Source organism: Passer domesticus, chromosome 12 (assembly GCF_036417665.1).
Source record: "Passer domesticus isolate bPasDom1 chromosome 12, bPasDom1.hap1, whole genome shotgun sequence".
In the NCBI taxonomy this organism is placed as follows: Eukaryota; Metazoa; Chordata; class Aves; order Passeriformes; family Passeridae; genus Passer; species Passer domesticus.
The window spans coordinates 15,827,961-15,851,278 of NC_087485.1; the positions used below are offsets into that span (position 1 = coordinate 15,827,961).

Genomic DNA, 23,318 nt, shown 5'->3' on the forward strand with positions numbered 1-23,318 from the left:
GCTGCTTTCTCAAGGTGCTACAGCAAAAGCTCCTCCATAAATTTCCTGTGCACCACCTGAGGAGTTCCAGGGGGAGCAGTGCCCTCCATAGGTGCTGCACAGCATCCTTGGGCAGCCCTACAGCATGTCCTGCACGGCCTCTCCAACAACCAGCTGCTCCAGCAGCACTTTGTGATGGGCCTGCAGGGATGGGAGGCCCCTGTGTGGCCAATGCTGAGGGCCACCAGTGGGACTGGGAGCTCCAGCCCTGCTTGCCACACTGACAGTGGGCAAGTGAGACACATTCCCTCTTACCTTCTCTGCTTCGAGGGGCGTGTAAGGGAAGTCTATGGAGCATCTGAATTCCTCCAACCCTAGTGGGATTCGAAGGTGTTCAGGAGTTTGAGGTGGCACCTGAAAAAACAAGCCATTTTCTATGCTAGGAGGAAGAGACAGCCACTTGCAAAGTCAGTTTATAAGACAGCTTCAGGGCCACCAGTGCAATACCAGCTCCTGGCTGAAAGCAGAGACCTGGAAACAGGGAGTCTGGCTGGCTTGGGAAGAGGGCACATGGAGATCAGGACTCATCACAGCTTGCTCTGGGAAGGAAGCTGGAGCTCTTACCATGATGATGCAGATAAAAGCCTCATCTTACATTGTGAAGGAAACAAGGCAAAAAACCCCACACTCAACACAGGCCTGTAGGATCTGAGTGAGCTTCTCCAAGGAAAACTCTCCTATGGCTCCCTCCCTCTCACCCCATGTCCAGCCACTGGTCCTGCTGCCCAGCCACTGTCAGGGCACAGGACAGCAGGGCAGCAAAAAGGGAGCTCAGCAGGAGCATGACTTGCTGGTGGCAGGCTGGGGAGGCAACACACGCAGTAGATGTACAAGAAAATCTACCTCTACTCCTAAAGATTGGTTTAAATCCTGCACTTCTTTCAAGGTGCTGGCTCCCTCCTCCTTTCTAATCCTGAAGTGTCTCCATTGAGATGCCCGGCGATCCAAACAGGTTATCTTCCCCCTTGGAGGCTGGGGTTTGAATTTAGGTGGGTAAAGCTCATCTCTGGAAAATAAGATAACTGTGAACAGGGACCTGCAGTGGGAGGAGTGCACGAGCAGCTCCTGCTCAGGGTGCAGCCCCTGGGTGGGTGCTGGCACACTGAACTGAGAAATGGTTTGATCCAGCCCTTCCCAATCCAGGCTGGAGCAGGTCTGTTCTAAAGGCAGCCCAGGGATGACACTGAGGTGCTGCAGCAGCTGCAAATGCTTGCATTGAGGAACTACAGAGGACAGGGATTAATATCTTAGGGGAAGCAAAAAGCAGAGTGGGAGAGGAAAAGACAGAGAAGGCAAGCAAAGAGGTGAGATTTGAGGGGCAGACCCAGCCAGTGATGAGCCAGCACAGCCCTCCCAGTGCCCAAAGCCAGAAACTCTGCAGCTCCACCAGGTATTTATCAGGAATGTTTCCCTGACAGTGCTGGGGGGTTGGTTGGCATTTTCCAACCCTCCCAGGTGACTCAGGTCACATTCCCCATTTTAAATTGAAGCAGGTGCTCAGGGTAACTCTGCTTGTGTTTCTAATGCCACGTGAGGGACACAGTCAAGCTGTGCCTGCCTGTCACCCTGCTGAGCTGCAAGTGCTCCCCACAGCCAAACATGACCTGGATGCTCCATTCCCACACAGGCATTCAGGGCCTGTAATGACCTGCTCCCCAGTGAAGCACTTTTGCTTTGTAGCTTGTTATCTAAGGCTGGGTTTCATTTCTGGCTCTCTCATCATAACCCCCAAGAGATCCCTAATCATTTTCTGCACTGTCTTTAGTGGAATGAATGGTTTGAGGCAACTTCCCAGGACCATGGTGCCTGGACAATGACATTTTTCACTCTAGAGTAGAAACTCTCCGGGAGACAGGGAGAGGAGATGATGTGATGAACAAGTCCTGCTGTCAACCAATTCAGAATCCATAAGGGACATGTTGCAGGGAAAAGTCAAAATGAATAACAAGTATCACAAAAAAAGGGAGTGAAGATGCCAAGGTGTCCACTGAAAGCTGACCCCTGGGAAAGAAATCGTCCTGGCACTAAAGGAGTTGTCTCAGCAAAGAAGGAAAGGGAAGGTAACAAGATCTTCAGCATCAGCCCTAAGTGGTTCTTTGGCCTTGGGACTTTCTGGGCATCCTCCAGCACAGTGCAAGGGAGGAAGGCAAGGAGCAGAGAGCAGCTCCTGCAGAGAGGACCCATCCCAAAGCAGAGGGGCCAGAAGGGCCTCCAGCAGCACTAAGGGAGCTGGGACTAGGAGCCCTTCATCAAGGTGGACATTGCCTCAGGCCACAGAGGTCTGAGAAAGCAGCTTTCACCCCAGCTTTCCTTCCCAGGGGAAACCACTATGGGGGCTATGCAGCACCAGACTGGTGGAAAACCTATTCCCTGAGCATCCAGCCTGAGCACGGCTGCTCAGTGTTATTTGTCAGATCCTAGGCAAACAGCTTTGTTCTTTGCCAAGTGCAAACACGACATCAGCAAGAAGGGCTTCAAGGAGAGGGCAAAGGTGCACATACCTCAACCTGTTCACCTGGCTGCTGGAATGGAATGACCAGTGGTACTGGACGGGAAGTGGGCTGCAGTTGGTCATCTTCAGAGAACGCACTTCTTCAGTGCCAGCCAGGATGCAGCCAAAGTCCAGGGTGCTGGGCTGGATTTGGAGATTTGGGAAGTGCACTTCTCCCCGAAGGGTGATATGCTCCACAAAAGGATGGCCCCTGACCATGTCTATCTTCAGAACCTTCTCTTTCTTCCAGCTCTTCAAATCCAGTCCAAAAGCTGGGTCAAATGCGACGTAGAGATGACAGGTCTCCCCTACATCCAATCTCAGAGGCTGCAAGGAGATGAGCAGTAATTCATAATTAATCACCTCTGGGATAATGTCCCAAGGTCTGACAGCACAAAACAGTAAATGCTCAAAGTGACTCCAGCATGGGCTTCTCAGTTCATGGTTCATTGCTCTACAGCAGGTGTCTGACTGCAGGCACCACAGTCCAGCCCAGGATTCCCCCAGGCTCCTGTTCCTGTGCTCAGCAGCAATACAAGGGGGTGGCTGCTGGAGAGCTGGCATGCTTTCCAGGAGACACCTTTACTGCATGGCTTGCCCTGACCCAGTTGCCTGCTCCCTTCTCCCTGTGCCTTGAAGCCAGGATGGATCTTCCCAATTCAGGTGAGATTTTGATTCCTTCAGCAGCTCTGCTGATACAGCCCAGGCCAGCCCACTGCTGATCTACAGAATAAACTTCTTGACTCAAGGAGCTCCCAACAGAAAGGCACCGCCACATCCCTCCTCTTCAGACCCCACTGGAGGAGTCCAGGGCTGCTCACCTGGCCATCTGGGAGGGGCTGCTGGTCCTTATCACAGACCAGGAACGGCTGCTCCAAGTCCAGCATAAGGTCCAGTGGCAGCAGGCAGGTGTTTTTTAAAGACAGAGGCTGGTACTGCAGCCTCAGGACATCACTGGGTTTCTGTGGAAACAGGAGACAAAGAAAAACAGCCTCAACCAACCACAGACCTCCTTCTGATGAATCTCAGCTTTTTCAGCCCCAGAAGTGCATACATTTCTATTTACCCTTTCTATTTGTTTCTACCCTTCCAGGAGGTTTTTCTTTATAGCAGATAGCTTTCATGTTTAGAAACCACAGCATCCTCTGGAGGACAGGGAAACACTCCCATGTACAGATGAGGGAATAGGCCCCTGAGAGGAGGGAATAGGCCCATGACAGGAGGTGGCTGCTTGAATAAGATCTAAAGCTGAAAGTGAATCCAGGCCATTTGTCTCTAATTTTTTCTCTCTCTTGGGCAGAACAGCACTAGAGGATCTTCACTCACATACAGTCATTTCTCACAACCTTACTGGCTCTAGCAGCCTCAAAAGGAGTTCATCTGCAACACGTGTCCTGCAGCCCCTGCTTCAGGGACAAGGTGTCTGTGCTCTCAAAGCTATGATCAGCCTGGGCTCTTCCTTCCTGTCTATGCATTGTGCTGGGCTTCCTGCATGGCTTAGAGAAACCTGAGACCTTGGGGAACTACTTCTGCATGTACTGATACCAAACAGGTGCTGTGCCATAGTATGCAATAAATCAGTTTGTGTGTGTGGCATCGAGCAGAACCCAGGCAGAATCAGGGAGGGCTGAAAAGCTCCTAAATGACATCTGAACTGCCTGTTCCAGGGATTCTGTACTTCAGTGGGAGCCTGGCAACCAGAGGAGAGGCCTGAAACTACAGAAACCACATGATGAACCATCTTCTCTTTTTCAGACAACTTGCAGGAGGCAGAAAGATGGTGCTGGAGTTGGGATGCAGAGACTAAAGGGCACCTGCTCTGCCTCAGTGTTATCATCACTGCAGCTGCAGGATGTCTGGGGGTCCTTTCAGGAAGAGGAGGCTTAGGGAAATGCACAGAGCTGTACCATATAGCTATACCACAAAGCATCCATGCCAACAGCAGAGAAGGCAAAGACACACAGGAGATGTTGGGTTTTTCCTTGTCAGCCTGAGGAATTCACAGGAATCTCCATTTTCCCAGCTTCCCTACAGCATCAGTGTACAGACATCACTGTGCCTTGGAGGATCCTCAAAAGCCTCCCTTTACAGTGAGCAGAGAAACTGGCATTTCTCTGGAAGTGGCCACCATCTCCTTGGCAGTGCAGCTGTAACTGCAATTTTACTTTGGGGAAGTCAAATACCAGTCTCATCTCTGAAAGCATCTTCACTCATTTGACAAAGTGCCTCAGGAAGGGCAAAGAGGGGCTTTAACACGAGCACACACCCCCCTCAGCCATGCTGTTAAATGCCAGGATGCAATCCAGACTTACCTTCTCCACGCGGAAAGAGAATTGTCTGGCTGACACTTCTATAGAGGGGTGAATAAACTCGCAGGTAACGATTGTTTCTATAATCTTCTTTGGCTTGGGGTCTAACCCAATCATCGCTTCACAGAACACAGCATCCTGCACCTCCTGCAAGCAAGAGTCACTTGTCACCAGTGGCTGGTGGCAGGGCACCCTGCAAATGCCCTGCACTGGCTCAGCACCCACCACAGGCCCCATTCCTGCCACAGTTACAGTCACTGCCCCCTTTCCTTCCTGAGATGCAGCTTATTTATTTTGTGCCCAATTGTCTGTAACACTGCACCCCAATAACCCCAAAAGGCACTTGTGAGAAACCTCCTCCCTTGACATGGCTTTTGTTTTACTCCATGCTTACCACAGATAAACCATTAGCACTTATTTAATTCACTTTCTTTTTGGGGCTCCTACTCTAAGTGTAACTTATTTCTCTGCCCTTCTTTGCAGACTCAGTATGCAACACTGCTTGCCCCAAAAGAGCAATATTTCCTTCCACCCCTACTTTGGGATCAGCACTGGGTTTTGGTAGCTGTGGAATCACAATAAAGCCTTAGCTGGTCTGATGTTGGCCAGCAAGGAAAGCCACTGGTGTTGCCACAGAAATATGTAGTCTTAAATCAGTTTTGTGAAGGCCCCTGCTCATTTGCCCAGGCAAATGTCAAGGGACTGTGGAACAACCCCAGGGCAGGGGATCTGATGGTTCCCCAGGCTCAGCCCCTGGTGCGGACCTCACCTGTGCGATGCGGGAGAAGCCTCGCAGCACCATGTCCACAGACTGGCCTGGCTGCAGCTCCATCGACCATGGCTCCACCCCAAACGCAGGGTTGGCACGTTTGGGGCTCTGGGAATCATCCTTGGGGCTACTGAGGGCTGAGACACTCTGGGCCTCCTCCTCAGGTGGGCTGCAGCAGTCTGCTTTCCAGAAGAGCCGATGGAAACGGCAGCCCCGGTTTGTTACTTTGAACCGACGAACACAGGGAAGGAAGCTAGAATAGAAGGCAGGATGGAAAATAGTATGGAGCAGCTATTTCCCTGGTCATCAGATTGCTCCCAGTGGGCATTCTGAGGTGTTAACAGCTTGGAGACTGTCTTCCTTTCCAGCTCTTAATGTGGACCAGAAATTGTGTCTGATAAGCTGCCCTTCTGGTGTCGTTATTGCAAAGGGAAATATATTTACAATGGTAATGTAACATTTTCCAGGTGAGGCCAACAGGACGTGGTGTTTTCCTCCAAAATGTTTGTTCTGGGGTGATCCATACTGTCGCTGTATTTTGTATTAATCTGTGCCCAAAACTGTAACTAAATCTTTGAGATGCTGTCCTTGGGGACCTTTGTGTGATTGCAGGCTCATATTTCTAAAAGCCGGCTCAGAGGCAGTTTCTGGATGATCCCAGCCAGCTGGTAAAAATCATCTGCCTGCTCCAGGAGAGGGAACCAGGGGAGCAGAGCCTCTCTTGTTTGTAGCAGCCTTGGCTCTGCACAGGTAGGTATTTGTAGAAACTTCATTTTGCAATTAGAAACTGTTGGGAAGTGAAGTTTGCAAACTCTGCTGGCACCTCTGTCTCTGGAACTGCTCTGTGGGCTCCTGCCTTCCTGGTGGGGGTTGTCACCCTCCTGTCTCTTTGTTCCCAGAGCCCCTGCTTGCCTGGGAGGTGCCATTGGGAAAGGGAAAGGGAAAAGGAAAGGGAAAGGGAAAGGGAAAGGGAAAGGGAAAGGGAAAGGGAAAGGGAAAGGGAAAGGGAAAGGGAAAGGTTCTTCCCTTGGTCCCTCAGCCACACGGAGGGACCGCCTCCATTTCAGAACCTTTTGTTCTGGGGCAGCCTGCGAGGTCATTACTTGATCAAGTGAGGACATCAATGAATTACAACTAAAGACAATTCAGTGGCAATTTAGCAACTGGCTTCCCTTTCAGTGGCTTTTGAGAATGTCTAACAACTCTCAACTGCCCATCACATGTTTCCAAAGGAATCTCTGCCCTCAGGGAAGGAGTTAGGACTGTGAACACTGAAGAAGATCTTGCCTGAAGGACTACAGCAAAAGTGCTCCTTGTTGAGACAGGAGGAGAGGTGGGAGTGGAGAGATCTCCTACCTGAATTGGTATCCGAAGTTGATCTCTGGGGTGAATGGTTTGTCTATGACAATTGTGGTGCCAATGCTCAAGGCCTCGAGCAAGAAGGTGGTCCAAAGGCTGTTCCCAATGAACAGCTTGATAGAGTAACAAAAAAGCCCAGTGTCATCCAGGGTTGCTGTGATAGTCACAGGAACCTCACCCCTAGCGGGGATCACTCCTTCTCTGGGTTCAATAACAAAGCAGTGGGGTTTTTCAGTCTGTAAAACAAACATAATATGCATTTAGGATGGAAACCATACACCCTGGTGTCTTGTGGGATATAAGACAAGGAAAGACTAAAGAGGGGAGGATAAAAAACCTAAAGGCTTAATTTCCCTAAAGTTAAGCTACAGTACTGGGGAATTGCAGAGCTCATACAAATCTGTATTTTCCCCTCCTTTAAGGGACTCACACAATTAAGCCAGTTTTGCCCAACCCAAGAGATGGCTTATCCTCAGGAGAGTGTTCCTTCCCCATTCTCTGGAGTGTGAGTCAAGGAAAGCTGCTTTCTCTCTCCTGGCTTCTCACAAAGGCTCAAGGCCAGAGGAAGTCATGACTGCTCAAATCCCACTGCAGAAACCACATGGCTGGAGGCCACTGCTGAGAGCCTGAAGAATATCTCTGCAAAGCCAGTTGAGCAAAACCCCAACACCAAGCTGTTCTTTCCCAAGGGGCCATCAATGCTTCTGAACACCCCCTAAAGGACTGAAGCCCTCACTCCCCACTGATCATCAGCTGTAGAGAGATGCCCCAGTGCCCTCTGCTTTGGAAAAGTCACCTCCAAATGCTTAGAGCAGAGCAGGAAAGCAGCAAGCAGGAAGAAAACTGGACAACAATGTGCTCTGTGGACATGGCCCACACTTCCCAAGACCTCTTGTCATCTGGTTTCTCATGGACTTCACAGACTGGGCAAGAGAGCTGGAAGCTGTCCCAAGGAGGGAGGAAAGGCCTTGCACAGCACAGCTGTACAGACACAGCTCTGCAGGTCCAGCCCTGGCAGGAGCATGTGAAACCCAACCTTTACACACCATGACCACCCAGCCAAGGTGCATTGCTCCCTGCAGAGGTGGAAAGCAGAACTCCATTGTGGAGTCAGGGAAAGCTGCCCTGGATAAAAACCCTCACTTCAGGGTAACATTTATTCCCCAAACAGCTGGAGAAGCAGCAGGAGGAAAATTCACACCCCTCCTCCTTGGCCCAGGAGGCTGTGGCTGGACTCTCCCACATGGCCTGATGCTTTATCCACAGACACAAACAAGTCCATAGTATCAGGTTTTAAGCAGCTCCACAAGTTCAACACACCCAGCATGAAGAAGAACAAACCTCAAGGCCCTCACAGATCTCCCCCTCCAGCAGACATCCCACCAGCCCCAGGCCCAGCCCTTCCAGGCTGGGGAGCAGCCCCAGCTCCTTCTGCCCTATGCAGCCTCCATGTATTAAACAGCCTTTCTCTGCAGCTGGTCCCCAAAGAAGCTCTTCAAGGGCACAGAGATCACAGGCTGTGGGGGTGCACAACCCCCACACGTCCTTTGTGTGAACAGCCCAGCTGGCTTGACCCACAAGAGATGGGAAAATTGCCTCCCCACGAGCAGTCTGAGGACAGACCTCACACCCTGCTCTCTCCTATCAACAGCAGTTTGGCACAAAGCAAATGCAGATTGAACAAGGAAACCATAGTGAAATGCATGCTCTGGGGAGCAAAGGACCACAGGTTTCTCTTGATCTCAGAGCTCCAAAATGTGACACACACAGCTAAAGACAAAAGATAAAATTAAGAGAGAACTTGTCAACACAATCCAGATTAATTTCTGCTCCAACATCTCTGCACCTGACTTCACTGAGGGGTGCCCCAGCTAAAACCACTCCAGAGCCGGTTCCTCTTGCCTTGCTCAGATGGAATATTGGAGTATCTTGCCTCCTCTCACACAAGGCAATATGGAAATCTTGCATATAAGAACCAAGTCATGGCTGCTACTGACCAGTCCATTTCCCTGGAAAACAGCCCCACAGATACTCACAATCTCTATCCTGAAGTCTGCAGGGATGAGACCTTTGTTGAAGAGAGTAAAGCTTTGTGAAGTAGGCTGTAGAGCTTGGATCGTGCCAAACTTTATCAGACATGGAGATGGGTAGATTTTTTCCAGCAGTCCAGAGCTCTGTAATTCTGCTCTCTGTTCCAGGAAGCAGGCAAGAAAGATTTATTAAAAAACCCCAAAAAAACTGCAACAGGGAAACCGAAAAAAGCCTAAACAGCTCAACCCTGCTCAAGTTATTTCTTTAGGGACAACTACCACTCTCCAGCTGAAATGCTGGGCTTTTCGGGAAAAAGAAAAGTACATGTTCACCTCCAAATTTAAAAGGATTAAGGTAAAAGAACCTTTCAAGCTACAAATTATTGGCCCAAAGGTAAAAGCTTTGCAAGAAATCTCTAGTTAAGACCAGGCTGACAGTTAAACAACTGGTTGTGCTGGTGGGGAGAAACCCTCCTCTTTAAGGTAAGCAGCCTGATAGTTGAAAGCAATTGTTTTGTCAAACTTCAGGCTCCCTGGCACGGCCTGCATTGCCTGTCCTTCCTCTTCACTGATTTACATGCAGTGCCACAATGGCTCAGGTTCAGGTGTTTGGTGCCATCCAGGGAATTTGGCATCGTCATTTCCTTATGTTTTAATATAAGTTTAACTCCTTGCAACCACGCTTCAAGTGGCAGCTTTCCTTTCTTTTACAGCAAGCTCAAGGTTCCCAGAAGTCTTCTGACATCTTCTTTTGTGCTCAGAGAGATGACATTTTCAAACAGATGTTTCCAAAGTTAACAGCATTTTAAAGAATAACTAAAATCACCCTGGATTCCAGCTCAGATGAACTACATTCTGTGTCAGACACTGAGATTACCACCTATAAGGCACGAGCTGTTTGTGCCACCCATCCCTCCTGGCCTTCTCCACAGCACTGTGCCTGTTTTCCCCAGAAGAATCCCTGTGCCCTTTGCAGCCTGCCAGGAGCAGCTGCACAGAGGCACACATCTTCCCTTGCACTCACCAGAGGATTTCTCTCATCCCCGAACACGCCGATGACAACACTGGTGTGATGCGTGCCCAGCGCCTGCACTTCAACTACAACTGGAATCTCTGCAGTGCTGCGAGGCTGGACAATCCCACAGGGCTTGGGGCTGGAGTAGAGCACAGGAGTGTCCTCCTTGCGTTCCTGGAAGGGACACAATCAAATACAACTTCAGAGGGACCTCTGAAGAAACTTTAGACTCCTTAACATCCAATGCAGCAGCAACTTACACACACGTTTAAAAATCCCCAGGATAAAGGTAAAAGGCACAAACAAGATGCAAGAATTGTAAGCTTAGCATTCTCAGGGGATCCTGCAAGGAGGCTGCCAGCACAGGCATTGGTGTCTGTGGATGCAGCAGCTTTTCACATCCCTCCAACATCTCCCACAAGAAAACAGCCTGAAGACTGGTACATAAACTGTTTCCTTGGGAGGTTAAACTGCATCCTAAAATTGACATTTGAGTAGGATCCTCTTCTCAGCAGATCATTTAGGCTGAATAGAAACCAGCAAGGTCCTATCCAAACCCTTTTCCCCCTAATAATCTCCTCAATAATATTTGACAGGAGGAGGTGGATCTGATGCCAAACCTGGGGAATAAGCCCGTAGCAGCCAGGAATGTTGGTGGGATTCGAAACGTAGAGACTCCTCTCGTATGGCACCTTCAGGTAGCACTCCTTGTACTGCAGGACTCGGGGGTACACTCGCAGCTCAGGAACGAGACATCTGGGCAAAGAGATGACCCCAGGGGAATCAGAGATACTGAGAGAATGGAGAACATTTACCCCCAAAGATTGTGAAATGGAGCACAACACATTTGTCACTGTCAAATGGACACTGAACAGCCCTACAGTGATAAATTGCCTTCTAAGTCTTCCCACTCCAACAGGTCTTGTCAAGGAGGGGCAAACCCTGAAAGGCAGCACCCAGAGGCTGCCAAGTGCCCCAGGCAGAGCACTTTGTCCCACAGCTGCCTCAGCCCCTCCTTTCCCCAAGAAGGCTTGCAAGGACTCCTGCAACACTCCCAGTGATCCAGGAGCTCTGGGGAAGCCTTCCCAACAAGGATCAGTGCTCACTAAGGCTTCAAGGAACACACAACTCTAGTGTCCCCGTAAAAATGACTCCCTTCTCTCCCTGGTGCTGTTGGCCTGCCTGAGAACTCAGCTGTTTGTCCCAGCCTTGGAGGGCACGAGACACCAGCTGCCCTACAGAGTGGCAGATCAGCCCCTCCAGGTCCTACAGCTCTCTCAGTCCCTCACTCCACAGCTCCATGCCCTGACTGTCCCCAGTTCCACTTGCTTTACAAAATGGCAGCCCAGGCACTGCCTGGATGGCTCTGCCTGGGAAAGGGAACAGCACCAGGGAACTGCATCCCTCCTGGCATCAAACAGACACCCACAGCAGCACAGCAGGATGAAATTCTGCTGCAGCAAGAATGACTTTTGGTTTAAGTCTGAGAACATTCAAGCTCAAAATGGGAAGCAAAGGGAAGGAGAAAAACTCGAGCTGACCTGCCACATCAAGGGCTGCTTTCCCCTCCTAAGACCTTGCCCTCACCACTCTTGCTGTGAGCCACTTCCCCCCTTCCATGTGCCCTCATGAACAGAACCAGACCCTGACTCTCAGCAGGCTGCCTGGTGTGTCCCAAACCAAGGCATGGTGGCTGCAACCAGCACAACTCCACCTCTTGCAGGAAGAAGGAGAGAAGCCCTTGGGAAATTTGTTCCACCTCAAGCACCAAACTCCAGGCCAATAAATTATATCATTCCTGGTCCCTTCAGAAAAGGGTCCAGGACCGTGCTGGACTGTGAGCAGGGCTGCTTTTCACCACAGGCTGCTGTCCAAGCTCTGCTGTTCTCATGTCCAGCTGCCACAACATGAGGTCATTAAACAGCTCTTCACCTTGGCAGCTGCAGCCAGCAAACCCTGTGCAAGGCAGTGGCTGGGGGAGGCCAGGGAAGGGCTGGTACCTGGCTCTGAGGATCAGTGATGTCACTCCCTCAGCAATGCCCTCCAGGTCCACCAGCATTCTCCGGCAGAAAGTCGTCACGGTGTTGGAACACAGGGTCACCTGGTGGAAGAGAAGAACAGGAAATTCTTCCTTTACAAAAGCTCATTACTCATGTGTGATATCCTCCAGTTCTTGAGGGAGGATTTTGCCTTAATTCTTCTGCTGGTCCATGTGTAGAGCACAGGCTCAGAGTAAGAAAAGCCTTCTGGCAATACCAGATTTGTTAAACACACCTTGCTATCAGGGCATAGCTCAGCTACATTAAACCACTAGACTAAAGCTCTAGGCACCACTGTATTCAAATTAAGGGCCCAATTTTTCATCTGACTACAATGACATAAATGCAGAGGAAATCTGACTTGAACAGAATGAGTTCAGCTTTACAGCAGGAAGCTGAGGGCAAAGTGTGGCCCAGCCCATGCTGGGCAGTTCATGGCTGCAGAGTCTTTTTTTCCACTGGAGATCCCTGCAGTGAACACAAACTGTTCTGCTCCCCAGGAGAGGAGAGATGAGACCAAGAAGAAAAGCTAACTGCTTTATACAATGACATCTCTCTGACAGCCACCTTCTGTCCTCATCCTTGCTCTGTCCACTTGCAATCAAATAAATCACTCTCAAAAACACAGGAATGGCTTCAGGACTTGACCATATGGCATTGATCTCAGCATATGATTTTGGAAACAAAACAGTGCTCCTTGAGGAACATCCCAGGTAACCCAGCTAGCAGAGGCCTCACAGCAGTGCAGATCTCTCACTCACACCATGCTCAAGGCTGGCACCAGAGCTAAAGCCCTCCCACACTCCAGTGCAGCTTCAGCCCTGGTGCTGAAGCGTCTCTGGCTGGACTCTTCCCATACCTTGATATCCTGGTGTCCCTGGGGGAGGATGGTCCCTTGGCTGGGATTCATTGTAAACTCCCTTGGCTGCAGACAAAAATCAATTCCATTCCTCCAGGATGGGTCACTGTCGCTGCGTATCTGATCAAAGCTGCTAACAGCTGGCTGCGCGCCATCGTCCAACACGCGGAGCTTGAACGTCACGGGCACCACGGAGTTGTTAGTGAGGCGACAGCTCTTGGTGTAGGGAAAGCCTAGGAAAGAACACAAATATCCATTGAGGCACCCATTATGGCATGACTCCTGGTGTGAATGTCCTGGCAGGATGAAAGTGGGATTGGAGTTGAGCTCTTTATTATCTGAACTACAGCTCACCGAGAAGCTGCATGAGGAATTAATTGTCACTTAGTTCCCTTTGACACTGATTCCAGACTGCAGCCTTGAAAATGCCCACTCCTAGCCCTGCTGAACGCTGCAAGCTTCTCTCTTTGTGATGGGGAGGAGCTCCCTCACCTGCCCCAAACCAGCACCAGTTATCTCTCAGTGATAAGTGTGCACCCAGACCGAGCATTTACTCTGAAAATTTCAGCTGTAAAATTCCCTGTTAAGCCTGCCAACACTTCCACCGTTTTCAAAATATATAAACAGTGAGCTGTCATTGAGAAGAAGCTACAGCAAAAGAAAGTGAGGATGGAATCAGGAACTAGAATGTGATGCAAAGCACCCTAATGCAGTTTCTCTCTGCAGGATCCTTAAGGCATCTCTTGTTTGGGCCAAACAGACTGAGCATGTGACAGCTCAGAGCCCACTCAACTGGGGGCAAACTCAGCCTTGCTTTGAGATTAGCAATTAGGAACCATGTCCCACCTCACCCAAAAAAGGGGGACATCACACCCATGCTGCTCACTGGGATTGCTGCCTGCAAGGGTTTAGCCCACTTGAGCTCGGAGATTTGCTTTCCATCCTGGAAAGCCAGAGATACAGCCACACATGGTGGGCATGTCCTGCAGAGCCCGGAGAGCAGCCACAAGCTGCTCTGCAGTGCACATCTGGCTGGGCTGGCCAGCTCTGTGGGGAGGAGTCTTCTCCCTGGGCCTGCTCACCCAGAGTCACTGGAACACAGATGGGGAGAAAAAACAACTGCAGGTTCAGCCCAGAGCTTCTCTGTGCCCCTCAAAGTGATCACTGCCAGCTCCAGCAGTGACTCCAGCAGGGAGGCAAGAGAAGCACAACAAGGACAAACACAGATGTCAGAACCTCAAATGAGACTGAGGTCACCAGAGGCAGACAACAGTCAACAGTTCCAAAGAAGCAAAGGTACAACAGCTGCCTTCAGCTGAAGAGACTTTAGGAATGAAATTGGATTAAGCAGGATGAATTTCCTGTTTCAGAACCATATTTCTACCTGTTGCCTTTCTTGTTTCATTTATTCAAAAGGCAACTTGACATGTGCCTCCGTGGTGGTGCAGGGTGGGGAAGAAGCAGCTCAGGAAAGGCAATTCATTTCCTTAAAAAGTTCATGAACTTCACTGTTATGGGTTTAGGCTTCGTAGTGAGTGTTCCCCTTGGTCTGGGGAGGGGGATTGGGGTTCTGGGGGTTTTGGTCCTGGGGCTGGGCTTTTCTCTTGGGGGTTTTTTGGGAGTTGTGGCGTGATGCCGTGGGTGGCTGTGAAGTCAGAGCTGAGGCTGGGCAGGGAGCGGAGCTTCCCTTCCTCCCGCTCGGGGATGGGAGCTCGGCCGCGTGCTGCTGCGGGAGGTTGTGCTTGGCCTGGGACTGCCCTGGCTGCAGCTCAGCCTGGCACCGACCTGCCTGCCTTCCCTGCTGCTGCCTGCTGCTCTGAGGCACTGCCCACATCCCCCCGCCCTTTGGGAGTCTGCCAAAGGAGCATTTCCTCCCTCCCTCCCTCCCTCCCTCCCCTGCCGGTGCCAGCTGGGAGGGGATCACTGCCCTGCCAGAGACCAGAGCTCCTCCTGCTCTGATCATAACTACACCAAAGGGGAAAAATGGTACTTGGCAGGTGGGAAACATCTGTTCTTGCATTGGTGCCTGTGCTCTCCTGACATAGTCTAGGAAAGAACTGTTATTCCTTTTCCCATAGCTTTGCCTGTGAGCCCTGTAATTTCAAAGGTATAATCATTTGGAGGGAGGGGCTCATCTTTCCATTCCAGGAAGATTCCCACCTTCCTTGGCAGACATCTGTCGTTTAAAGCAGGACAGAGACACCAGAAAATACTGACTTTTTCTATTGCTTGGTTCTGTTTGATCTCACAATGGCAGAATGCTGCCTGAGGCACCAGCAGCCCTGCACTTCACACCCTGAGGAGGCTGCTGTGGCAGACCATGAGTGGGGGATGCTTTTCTGCTGGAATGCACAGATCCCTCACGCTGTGTCCCAGCCCAGGGAGCACTCACCAAAGGAGATGTCCCCGAAGTCGAGCTCAGGGACGTCAAAGTGTAACCTCGGTCCAGTGACACAGCCCCTGGATGGCAAGGACAGAGGAGGAAATGCCTTGGTTAAAGGAATTGCAAAGGTCTGGCTGCCGTGGCTCGGGGACACAAACCTGGTGTCAGGGCGCCGTGGGTTTCAAATCAACACACCATCATGTGCTCAGCACAGTGCCCCTGTGCACAGGAGGCAGCTACAGCCAAGTGGCCAGCAGCCAGCAGCCACTGATGGGCTTTGGGCACAGGGCAGGCAGGAAAAGCCCCCAGGATGCTGCTGGTCCCATGAAGGACCCTGAACACACAGCCAGACATGGCTCTGTGCCTCCGTTTCCCCATCTGCAATGTGATGGACATCAAGGTGTCCCCACAAACTTCTGTTACCAGCCTTTCCAGCCACAGGTTCCCTGCTTTGCTACTTCTTAGCTGGAACTGCTGTTCCCAAGGAGGAGCTCTCTCAGGAGAGTTTGACCCACACAATCATTACAGGCAGAGTTCTGAGACATGAACCCCGGGGAGCCCCAAACATCCCCTGAAAAGAGCAGCAACAGTTCTACACAGGGGACAGATGAATCCTAGAGGAAAGGAGCAGCTTGTCAGCAGTGCACCAGCTGGCACAGCCAAGAGCAATAGTTCAACAAGCAAACAAGGGTGTCCTGAATCTAGCAGACCACCTCACCTGTCCTTGAACTCAGCAGACAGACTCCAAAAGTCACCAACATCCACTGAAAGCAGCACTTGAAGCTGCACAACACTCACCAGTTGATTTCATGGGTAATGCCAATCCATGCCCACTCTGCCTTTTGGTTAAAAATCAAGGCCCAGTGACCTGTGCCTTCTGTTGGATTCACAGGACTGCCCCTGGCTCTGCTCTACACATCTCAACAAGAGACACCTGCCCTTGCTCAAGGAGAAAGCTGCTTATGCAGAAACATCCCATGAGCAGTTTGGGGGAGGGACAGAGGAGAGTCAATTATTTGATGGTGAAAGGTTCCCTCTTGGATAAGAGCCTAAATGAGAGATGCGGGACTCCAGGCGGCTCTTCCAAATGCAGTTTATTACATCCAAGATGTTACAGCAGTCGGGGTTGTGGGCGACACACCGTGTGTCCACAGCTGTCATCTGCAGCTGCACACAGACCTGGAGACCCTTAGGCTACAAATGCATAATATAATTTACTTTGCTGAGCCTCTTAATACAGTAGAACCGATCTATACCTTAACTTTTATCTATAGCCTATCATAACTACTATAATAACCATATTCATGTTATGATTTTCCAATCACTAGAAGTTGTTTTTCAGTTTTCTTGCAGTGGAAAATTCTGAGATATTTTTTCTACTTGCAACATCTGCTGACTTGTTTGCCTGTGCTATCTTTCTGCTGGTGAAAACATCTTGTTTGAGGTGGGTTTATCCTTTGCTTTAAGTCATAAAACCCCCCTTCTAACTAACATACTCTTTGCCTGCTTGGTTATCCAGTAAGACTGACTCAGCAATTCTTTTCTTCTATATCAAAACTTGCTTTCATTTCTATTCCTTCCTCAGCTTCTACATTCAAAAATCTTTCTGTCAAGCATACATATCTGTAAGACTTTCTTGTCAAACTTTCATCCTTCCCAACACTCTTGATTTCCAAAATAAAAAAGCAGCACTTTTCCTCCAACAACAAAGCCAGCATAATTGTTTCTCCACTATGAGCAGACCTACTCATCACGTTTCTCTTGCTAAGTAATAACTTTCTTGTTCTTTTTTATCCATCTCCCTTATCTCATTGCTATAATCCAGTGCAGATTGCTTTCATTTCTTTACTGCCTTGACCCAGTGCCTCCCAAGAGCAGCAGCCTGGCTCCAAAGCTGCAGAGCAGCCAGCATCAGCTCTCCTGCTTCCACCACATTATCCTAGCAGCACATGGCTCAGGCTGGCAGGGACAAGGCCTCATGCTGCTGTGGTGCTGAGCACTGAGCTCTGCCTCCCCTGTTATCACCCTTCTCCCTTGTGCTGGGCCAGGATTGTCTCTGCCATGGCACCAGCCCAGGGGATGGTGCCCAATTCCTTGGGACAGTTCCTGCTGCACAGTTCCCTGACTCCCACATCAGCCCTTGCCTGGCTGTGCAAAGGAGGCACCAGAGCACTCTGTGCACAGGAGTTGGGAGCACAGCTTGTCCCCACAGCATGGATGGCAGAGGTGAGGTGAGGCTGCTGCTGCCCATCTGGCATGGATTATTAACAGAAGTTTTTACAAACACTGCTGCTGGTGCAGAATCACCCAGGCTGGCCCATCTCCAAAGCCCTGGAGGCTTTGCTGGCTGTTCAGGTGGGACATCCCAGAGCAGCTACTGCCCAAAGCTGATCCATCCCACTGCCTGCCATGGCCCAGGGCAGAGGGAGATCCCTGCAGGGAGGAGTCACTCCAGCTGCTGGGTACCACACAGGGCAGGAGGCATCCTCACACTAAAGCAATGCCAGGATCAGAGCAAGGATTAAGACCTCAGGAAACACCTTTTTTCTCTGCTCAACCCCAAAATGAGGTAGGTGGGGGATATCCAAGAGACAGCTACAGATGTGCCCACCAAGCCCCCAGGGTCCTTACCTGATGGTCAGGATCACAGGCGTAGGAGATTCAGCCACACTGAAGCGGAATTCTTCCTGAAACCACCCCAACATGGTGGTTTTGAAGGAGACCTGAATAGTCTGGGTCCCCCCTGGTGCAATGATGCCCTCCTCAGGTGCAAACTTGAAGGAGAAATCCACGTTTGTGGTTGAAGGGATATAGGTGAAGGGAGCATCAAGAGCTCCTTGGTTAATCAGTTTCACCTGCAGCAGCAAGAAAGCAAAATGGAAATACATGTAGAATCTTCCCTTCTTGTCAGTTATTTTTAATGATGCAATTAACATCCAGAAAAGGCAGAAGATGCTTTGTGCTGCTGAATGGCAGAAGCCAAAAAATACAACAGGACAAGTTCTGCCTTTGGGTTTTCATGCAAAGCAGTGGTAACTCCACAGAACTGCAGTCACCCTGAGGTTATCTCATGGACACAGAGCAGTGCACCTCTGGGCAGCATCACCAAGCTCACTGAAACCTGGCCCTGAGAGCCCTGAGTGTGGTGATTGCAGCTGCCTAGTGAATCAGCACAGAGCTGCTGCTGCCCCAGCCTGCACAGCTCCAACAGCACCATCTACTCATTCACCTTTTCCCACACCATGAAAACAGCATCAGCATCAAAGTGTACAGACACCATCATCCTTTGGTAAGAAAACTCCACGTGTCTTTCCCTTCCCCAGTCAAGCCTTTGAAAGTGTCTGCCATGATGTAGTGCCTCATTTTCTACCTCTTTCAGTTGCTCTCTCATGATTTTTTTGCAAACTTGACACTATTGGGGGGAAGGCAAATAGGTAGAAAAATCCTTTGCTTTATTCCCAGGAACACTTTTGTCTTTCTAGAGCCAGAGATGCAGCAAGGCTGAAGTGTGGTGAGGGACTGGTGAGCAAGGGAAAGAACTCCCAAGCCCTTTGCAAGGGCCAGCACTGAGCCAGGAGGCTGGATGGCTTTCCTGTGACTTCCAGGAATGAGCAGGAGACACTTGACTGGAAGCTGTTGGCAGTGGACTGAAGCTCAAACACAGCCAGTTTGTTCCAGCTGCCTCTGAAGAGCCCAGTCCAAAGGTGCCTTGTGTCTGGCACTGCCACAAAAGCCTCTGAACATGCAGCTTTTGGACCCAGTGCTGGTTTCATGTGCCAAGGGGCTGTTTTGCAGGAAGCCTCCCAGCTGATCCCTAAGGAAGGCTGCCCAAAAGCAGGGGCTGGGGCTTCATGAGCAACAGACACACCTTTCTGACCCCCCAGGTTTGACCACTACATCAAACATTCCCTGCTCACAACTGCCCAGGTTGGCAGGAATTCCACAGCTCCACCAGGCTCGCTGTTGCCTCAGGAGCCATCAGGATCCATCCCAAGCCCTGCTGCTCACCTCATAGACGTAGAAGGTGTCGATAAAAAGGTAGCCAAGGCTCAGCGTATCAGAGCTGAGTCCAACCAAGGGTCCTTGGCCTTCCCCTCTGAGGTACAGGGGCGGCCTGCTCTCACGGCCTGGGGAGAGATGTCCATTTCAGTCCAATCATTCCCTCTGTTACACTGTATTTTCCAGGCTGCCTCAGTGCTAGTCCCTGACTCTGAGCTGGATGGAACCAGCTCCTGATGCTGCAGGAGAAGATATGGACCCTTCTCTTCCCTCAGGAGATATCCCTTGGGGCTGACTTCTAATTTCTAACCCATTCCTTGGGCTGGTTTCCAGTTTGAGACACCAGTTTGCCAAGTTTAAAATATCTCTGGTGTCCTGTAGTGACAAGCCAAGGAGTAATGGGTAGAAATTGAAAGAAAGGAAATTTAGCTTAGATATTAGGAAGAATTTTTTTACTGTGAGGGTGGTGAGACACTGGAGCAGATTCCCCAAGGAAGTTGTGCAGGTTCCAGCCCTGCAAGTGTTCAAAGCCAGGCTGGATGGGGCTTGCAGCTACCTGGTCTAAGGGGAGGTGTCCCTGCCCATGGCAGGGGCCTTGGCACTAGATGATCTTTAAGGCCCATTCCATCCTTAACATACCATGATTCTGTGCTTTCCTTCCCATGCACTTAGAGGAGCTTTGAAATCCATTCAGTGAAGGCACAAAGCTGATACAGAGTTTGGCAATTACCAAACTACCTGGCCCAGTAGCACAGGACTTTGCTGCCAAAGTCCTCACCTTCTGACCCTCAGCACTGTGCTCTGTTTCCACAGACTGAGAGCTGCAAGGTGACAACTCCCACACAGGGAGAGAAGCAGGTGCTGGCCAAGGGTGCTCCTTCTACAAACAGCCTGGGCTCAGTGGGGCTCAGCCACCTCTGCTCTGGTGCTGTCTGGCCAGTGGGAGGTGATCCAGGCTCAGGGAGCACATTTCTAACTCAGCTCCTACCACCTGATGATGGATCCATGTCCAATGGAGCCATCCTGGAGCCCAGTGGCCTCAAGGGGCTTAGTGCTTGTTCACTAAAGCTGTTCTGCTCTGGAGCTCTCTGGCCTTTGAGGAAAAGCTGGCAAAGCCATGGCATGAAAACCTCTCCCTGCACTGCCTGGGCTGTTCTGGGATCAGTAACCCAGACCCAGGATTCTGAGCCCTGGCTTTGCATGGGAGACTCCCTGGAAGCTGCAGGGCCACTGGGGATGTGCCAGCACTGCCCTGCTGACCAGGGACTCTTCCCAGCAGTTCCATGGGAGCCCACTGGGCTCAGGCTTGCACCATGGCTTCACTCAGGGGGAGAGAAGCAGGGCAAAGGAGCTGTACCTGAGATGCTGCAATAAGCCACACTTTGATACTCCACTGCTTCCAGGGGTTTGAAGGTCACCTTGATTTTAGCCGAACAATTCGGCCTGACTTCTCCCTCCTGCAAGAGAAAGACACAGCAAAACCTTTCTCTTCAAACTTCACATTTCTAGTTCTCAACCACAGTCCTGTAAGCCTTTGTTCAGAGCATCAACGGTGAGTGAACAACACAAGGAGCCAAGGAAACACTCCAAACCCAGCTCAACACAGCGCTGGAAGCTCTCAGTGCTCAGCTGATCAGCTCCCACTCTCCACAATATTCCTACACAAGCTCTTGGTCACATCATGCTGCTGTCAGCTGCAGTGGGATGTAACTGCCACTGTGCACTGCTGGCTCTGGGCCTTAGACGGGCCATAGGAGTAACCAAGAAGGGAACGTGATCCCCTTCCTTGAAATACAAATATTAGTCAAGCTGTTTTGAAAGAAAGCAGAGGTTGGGATTATCCTGGGGTTCACTCCAAGATGAGAAGGGGTTTTGCACTGTGCAGACACCAGGCATTCATCATCTCTCACAATGCCAGTGCTCAGAACCGGAGCTCTGGTTGATGGGAGCACGTGGCAGTTTGCTTGCACAAACAGAAAAGGAAAAGGTTTTCTGTCCCTGTGTGCGGGAGAACTCAAAAGGCCCACTGAAACCTTCCACCCTCGTGTCCAGGCTCACAGATGACACTGGAAGGCAGACTGAGAAATAGTGCAAGGCGTGGTTCCAGGAGGGGATGGGCATTTCTGTGATTAACCTTGAGCTGAATTTGGCCTCCTTTTCCCAGCCAGCCATTGCCAGCTTCAGGTCAGTGTGTGAGCTGGCAGTGCTCCAGCAGCCTCTGCTGAGCCCCACGTGTGGGGGCAGCCCCTCCCTACAAGAACTGCTCCCTGTGACACTGCAAGGACACGCACGGAGTGCCCTGAGCTCCAGCCCTGGCAGCAGAGCTCGGCTTTGTCAGGCTCCCAGCCCTGCCTTGAGCCCTAGGGCAGAAATGCCTTGAGCAGGGAGCTCTGCAGCCACTCCAGAAACTCCATGTCCTCCCTCCCAGCACATGGGGCCAGCTGAGGATCTGCCCAGTGACCACAGCTGGGGGAAGGGGGCAGGGGTAGGGTGCTTGGGAGAGGAAGAGGAAGAGGAGGGAAATGAGGTTCTCAGCTATCACTTACCATTGGCTCAATGAAAAAAAAGTCATTGGAGAACAGCAAGGGGTCTTCTTGCACCTTTGCCATTTTCTCCTGGACCATGCTGCTCAGGAGGGCAGTGTGATCTTCACAAAAGCCCTTCTCCTTCTCTATTTCTTTCTCCTCCATGAAGTTTTCCAGCCACACCTCACTCGATGGCTGCAGCAAACGACACTGCCTGCAGACCCAGGGAGAGACAAGGCCAGCAGATGGTTTAATAAGGCACATATTTGCAGAGAGAAGTGGGAGTGCAGGAGAGCAAAGCACCTGGGGAGGAGCAGCAGCAGCTCCCCAGCAAAGGCTGATCCCAAGCCATGGGGGTCCCACATGGATCAGAGGATAACTTGCTGTTTACTGGCACAGCAGGTAGTTTTACTCCACACTTGCAAGCTCAGGAGAGGTTTCCAAAGCCAGCAGCCCTCCAGAGAACCTCCTGGCTCAAAGCCTCTGCCAAAAGTGAGGGAGAATCTGCTGGCCACCTCAGCTGGCTTTTCCTACCACTGAGCTGCTTGGGGGATGCAGATAAAAATCATGGAGCACCCACTGCAGGGCTTCCCTGAGAAGAGGGGACCAAACTGGCTTGCAGCTACATGTTACCAGCAGCACTCTTTGTTTCTTCCATTTTGGACCTGCCCTGTTCCCTACTCTGCCTTTCACAAGAGCATCCCAGAGCACTTCCAGAGGAAATGGATGAATTCAGGCACTGCATCCCTTCAGTGACATTCAAGGTTTTCTATGCAATATGCATGAAAACAGAGGCTCTGAGAGGGGAAGGGACTTTGTTGTGCAGGAGGGAGACAGCAAATTCCTGGAGAGACCTTTTCAGGATACAGAGTTTTTTGGGTCCCATCCCAGTGCATGATAGTAGAATGTCCTGAGAGGGAATGGATCCTGCACTATCTTCTCTCATAAAAAAGTCCTCTCTGCTCTGAGATCTCAAAAGCTTCTCTGATAGCAGGACAGTGGCCTTGGTGCTACAACCATCCCAAAGACTGGAAGTAAGAAGAACAAAATGTCCTCATGACAGTCTAGCACACAAACATGCATGAAAACAGATGTAATTGGACAAAAATCCACAAAACCAAAACCAGGTTGAAGTTTACTTTGGGGAAACTTAGTTGCTTCTGAGGGAAAAGTGGATCACCTGGGGTCCAGGCTGAAGCAGGAAGTGGGAAAAAATGGAAATAAACAGCGCAGGGAAGTAGCTGGAGAAGGTAAAGCAGTATTCTTTTAACACACACAGCTTGTATGGAAGTCAGACACTGTGTAAATAGATAGAGAACAGAGGAAAATCAAGAAGCCCAGGGCACTAAATGACCCTCTCACCAGCCATTCAGGCAGGCAAGGGTAGATCTCCTGGTCCTTTGCAGGTGTTGCAAAATGGCTCTGGGGAGTGCAAGTGACCTGGCCCGCAGCAAACAGGGGCTTGCCATGGCAATTCAGGCACTGCAGTTTGCACAGTGTT

At 50.7% G+C, this 23,318-nt stretch overlaps 1 protein-coding gene across 3 annotated transcripts in view; it reads right to left on the bottom strand.

The window, feature by feature from the left end:
• The window catches only part of LOC135279370 (hydrocephalus-inducing protein homolog), a 69,648-nt gene that overhangs the window by 32,945 nt on the left and 13,385 nt on the right, over positions 1-23,318 (bottom strand). For all 3 annotated transcript variants that reach the window (XR_010346633.1, XM_064386714.1, XM_064386713.1), the window contains 17 exons: positions 21,839-22,031; positions 20,650-20,749; positions 19,302-19,420; positions 17,925-18,148; positions 15,303-15,370; positions 12,911-13,143; positions 12,013-12,113; positions 10,633-10,768; positions 10,022-10,186; positions 9,004-9,156; positions 6,965-7,203; positions 5,609-5,861; positions 4,843-4,986; positions 3,352-3,492; positions 2,541-2,857; positions 883-1,045; positions 295-393 (listed from right to left, as the gene is read on the bottom strand). Coding sequence is in view for 2 of the 3 variants with exons in the window: in XM_064386714.1 (XP_064242784.1) it covers positions 295-393; positions 883-1,045; positions 2,541-2,857; positions 3,352-3,492; positions 4,843-4,986; positions 5,609-5,861; positions 6,965-7,203; positions 9,004-9,156; positions 10,022-10,186; positions 10,633-10,768; positions 12,013-12,113; positions 12,911-13,143; positions 15,303-15,370; positions 17,925-18,148; positions 19,302-19,420; positions 20,650-20,749; positions 21,839-22,031 (2,848 nt within the window). In the remaining variant the exon portion in view is untranslated. The remainder of the gene's footprint in view (positions 1-294; positions 394-882; positions 1,046-2,540; positions 2,858-3,351; positions 3,493-4,842; positions 4,987-5,608; positions 5,862-6,964; positions 7,204-9,003; positions 9,157-10,021; positions 10,187-10,632; positions 10,769-12,012; positions 12,114-12,910; positions 13,144-15,302; positions 15,371-17,924; positions 18,149-19,301; positions 19,421-20,649; positions 20,750-21,838; positions 22,032-23,318) is intronic.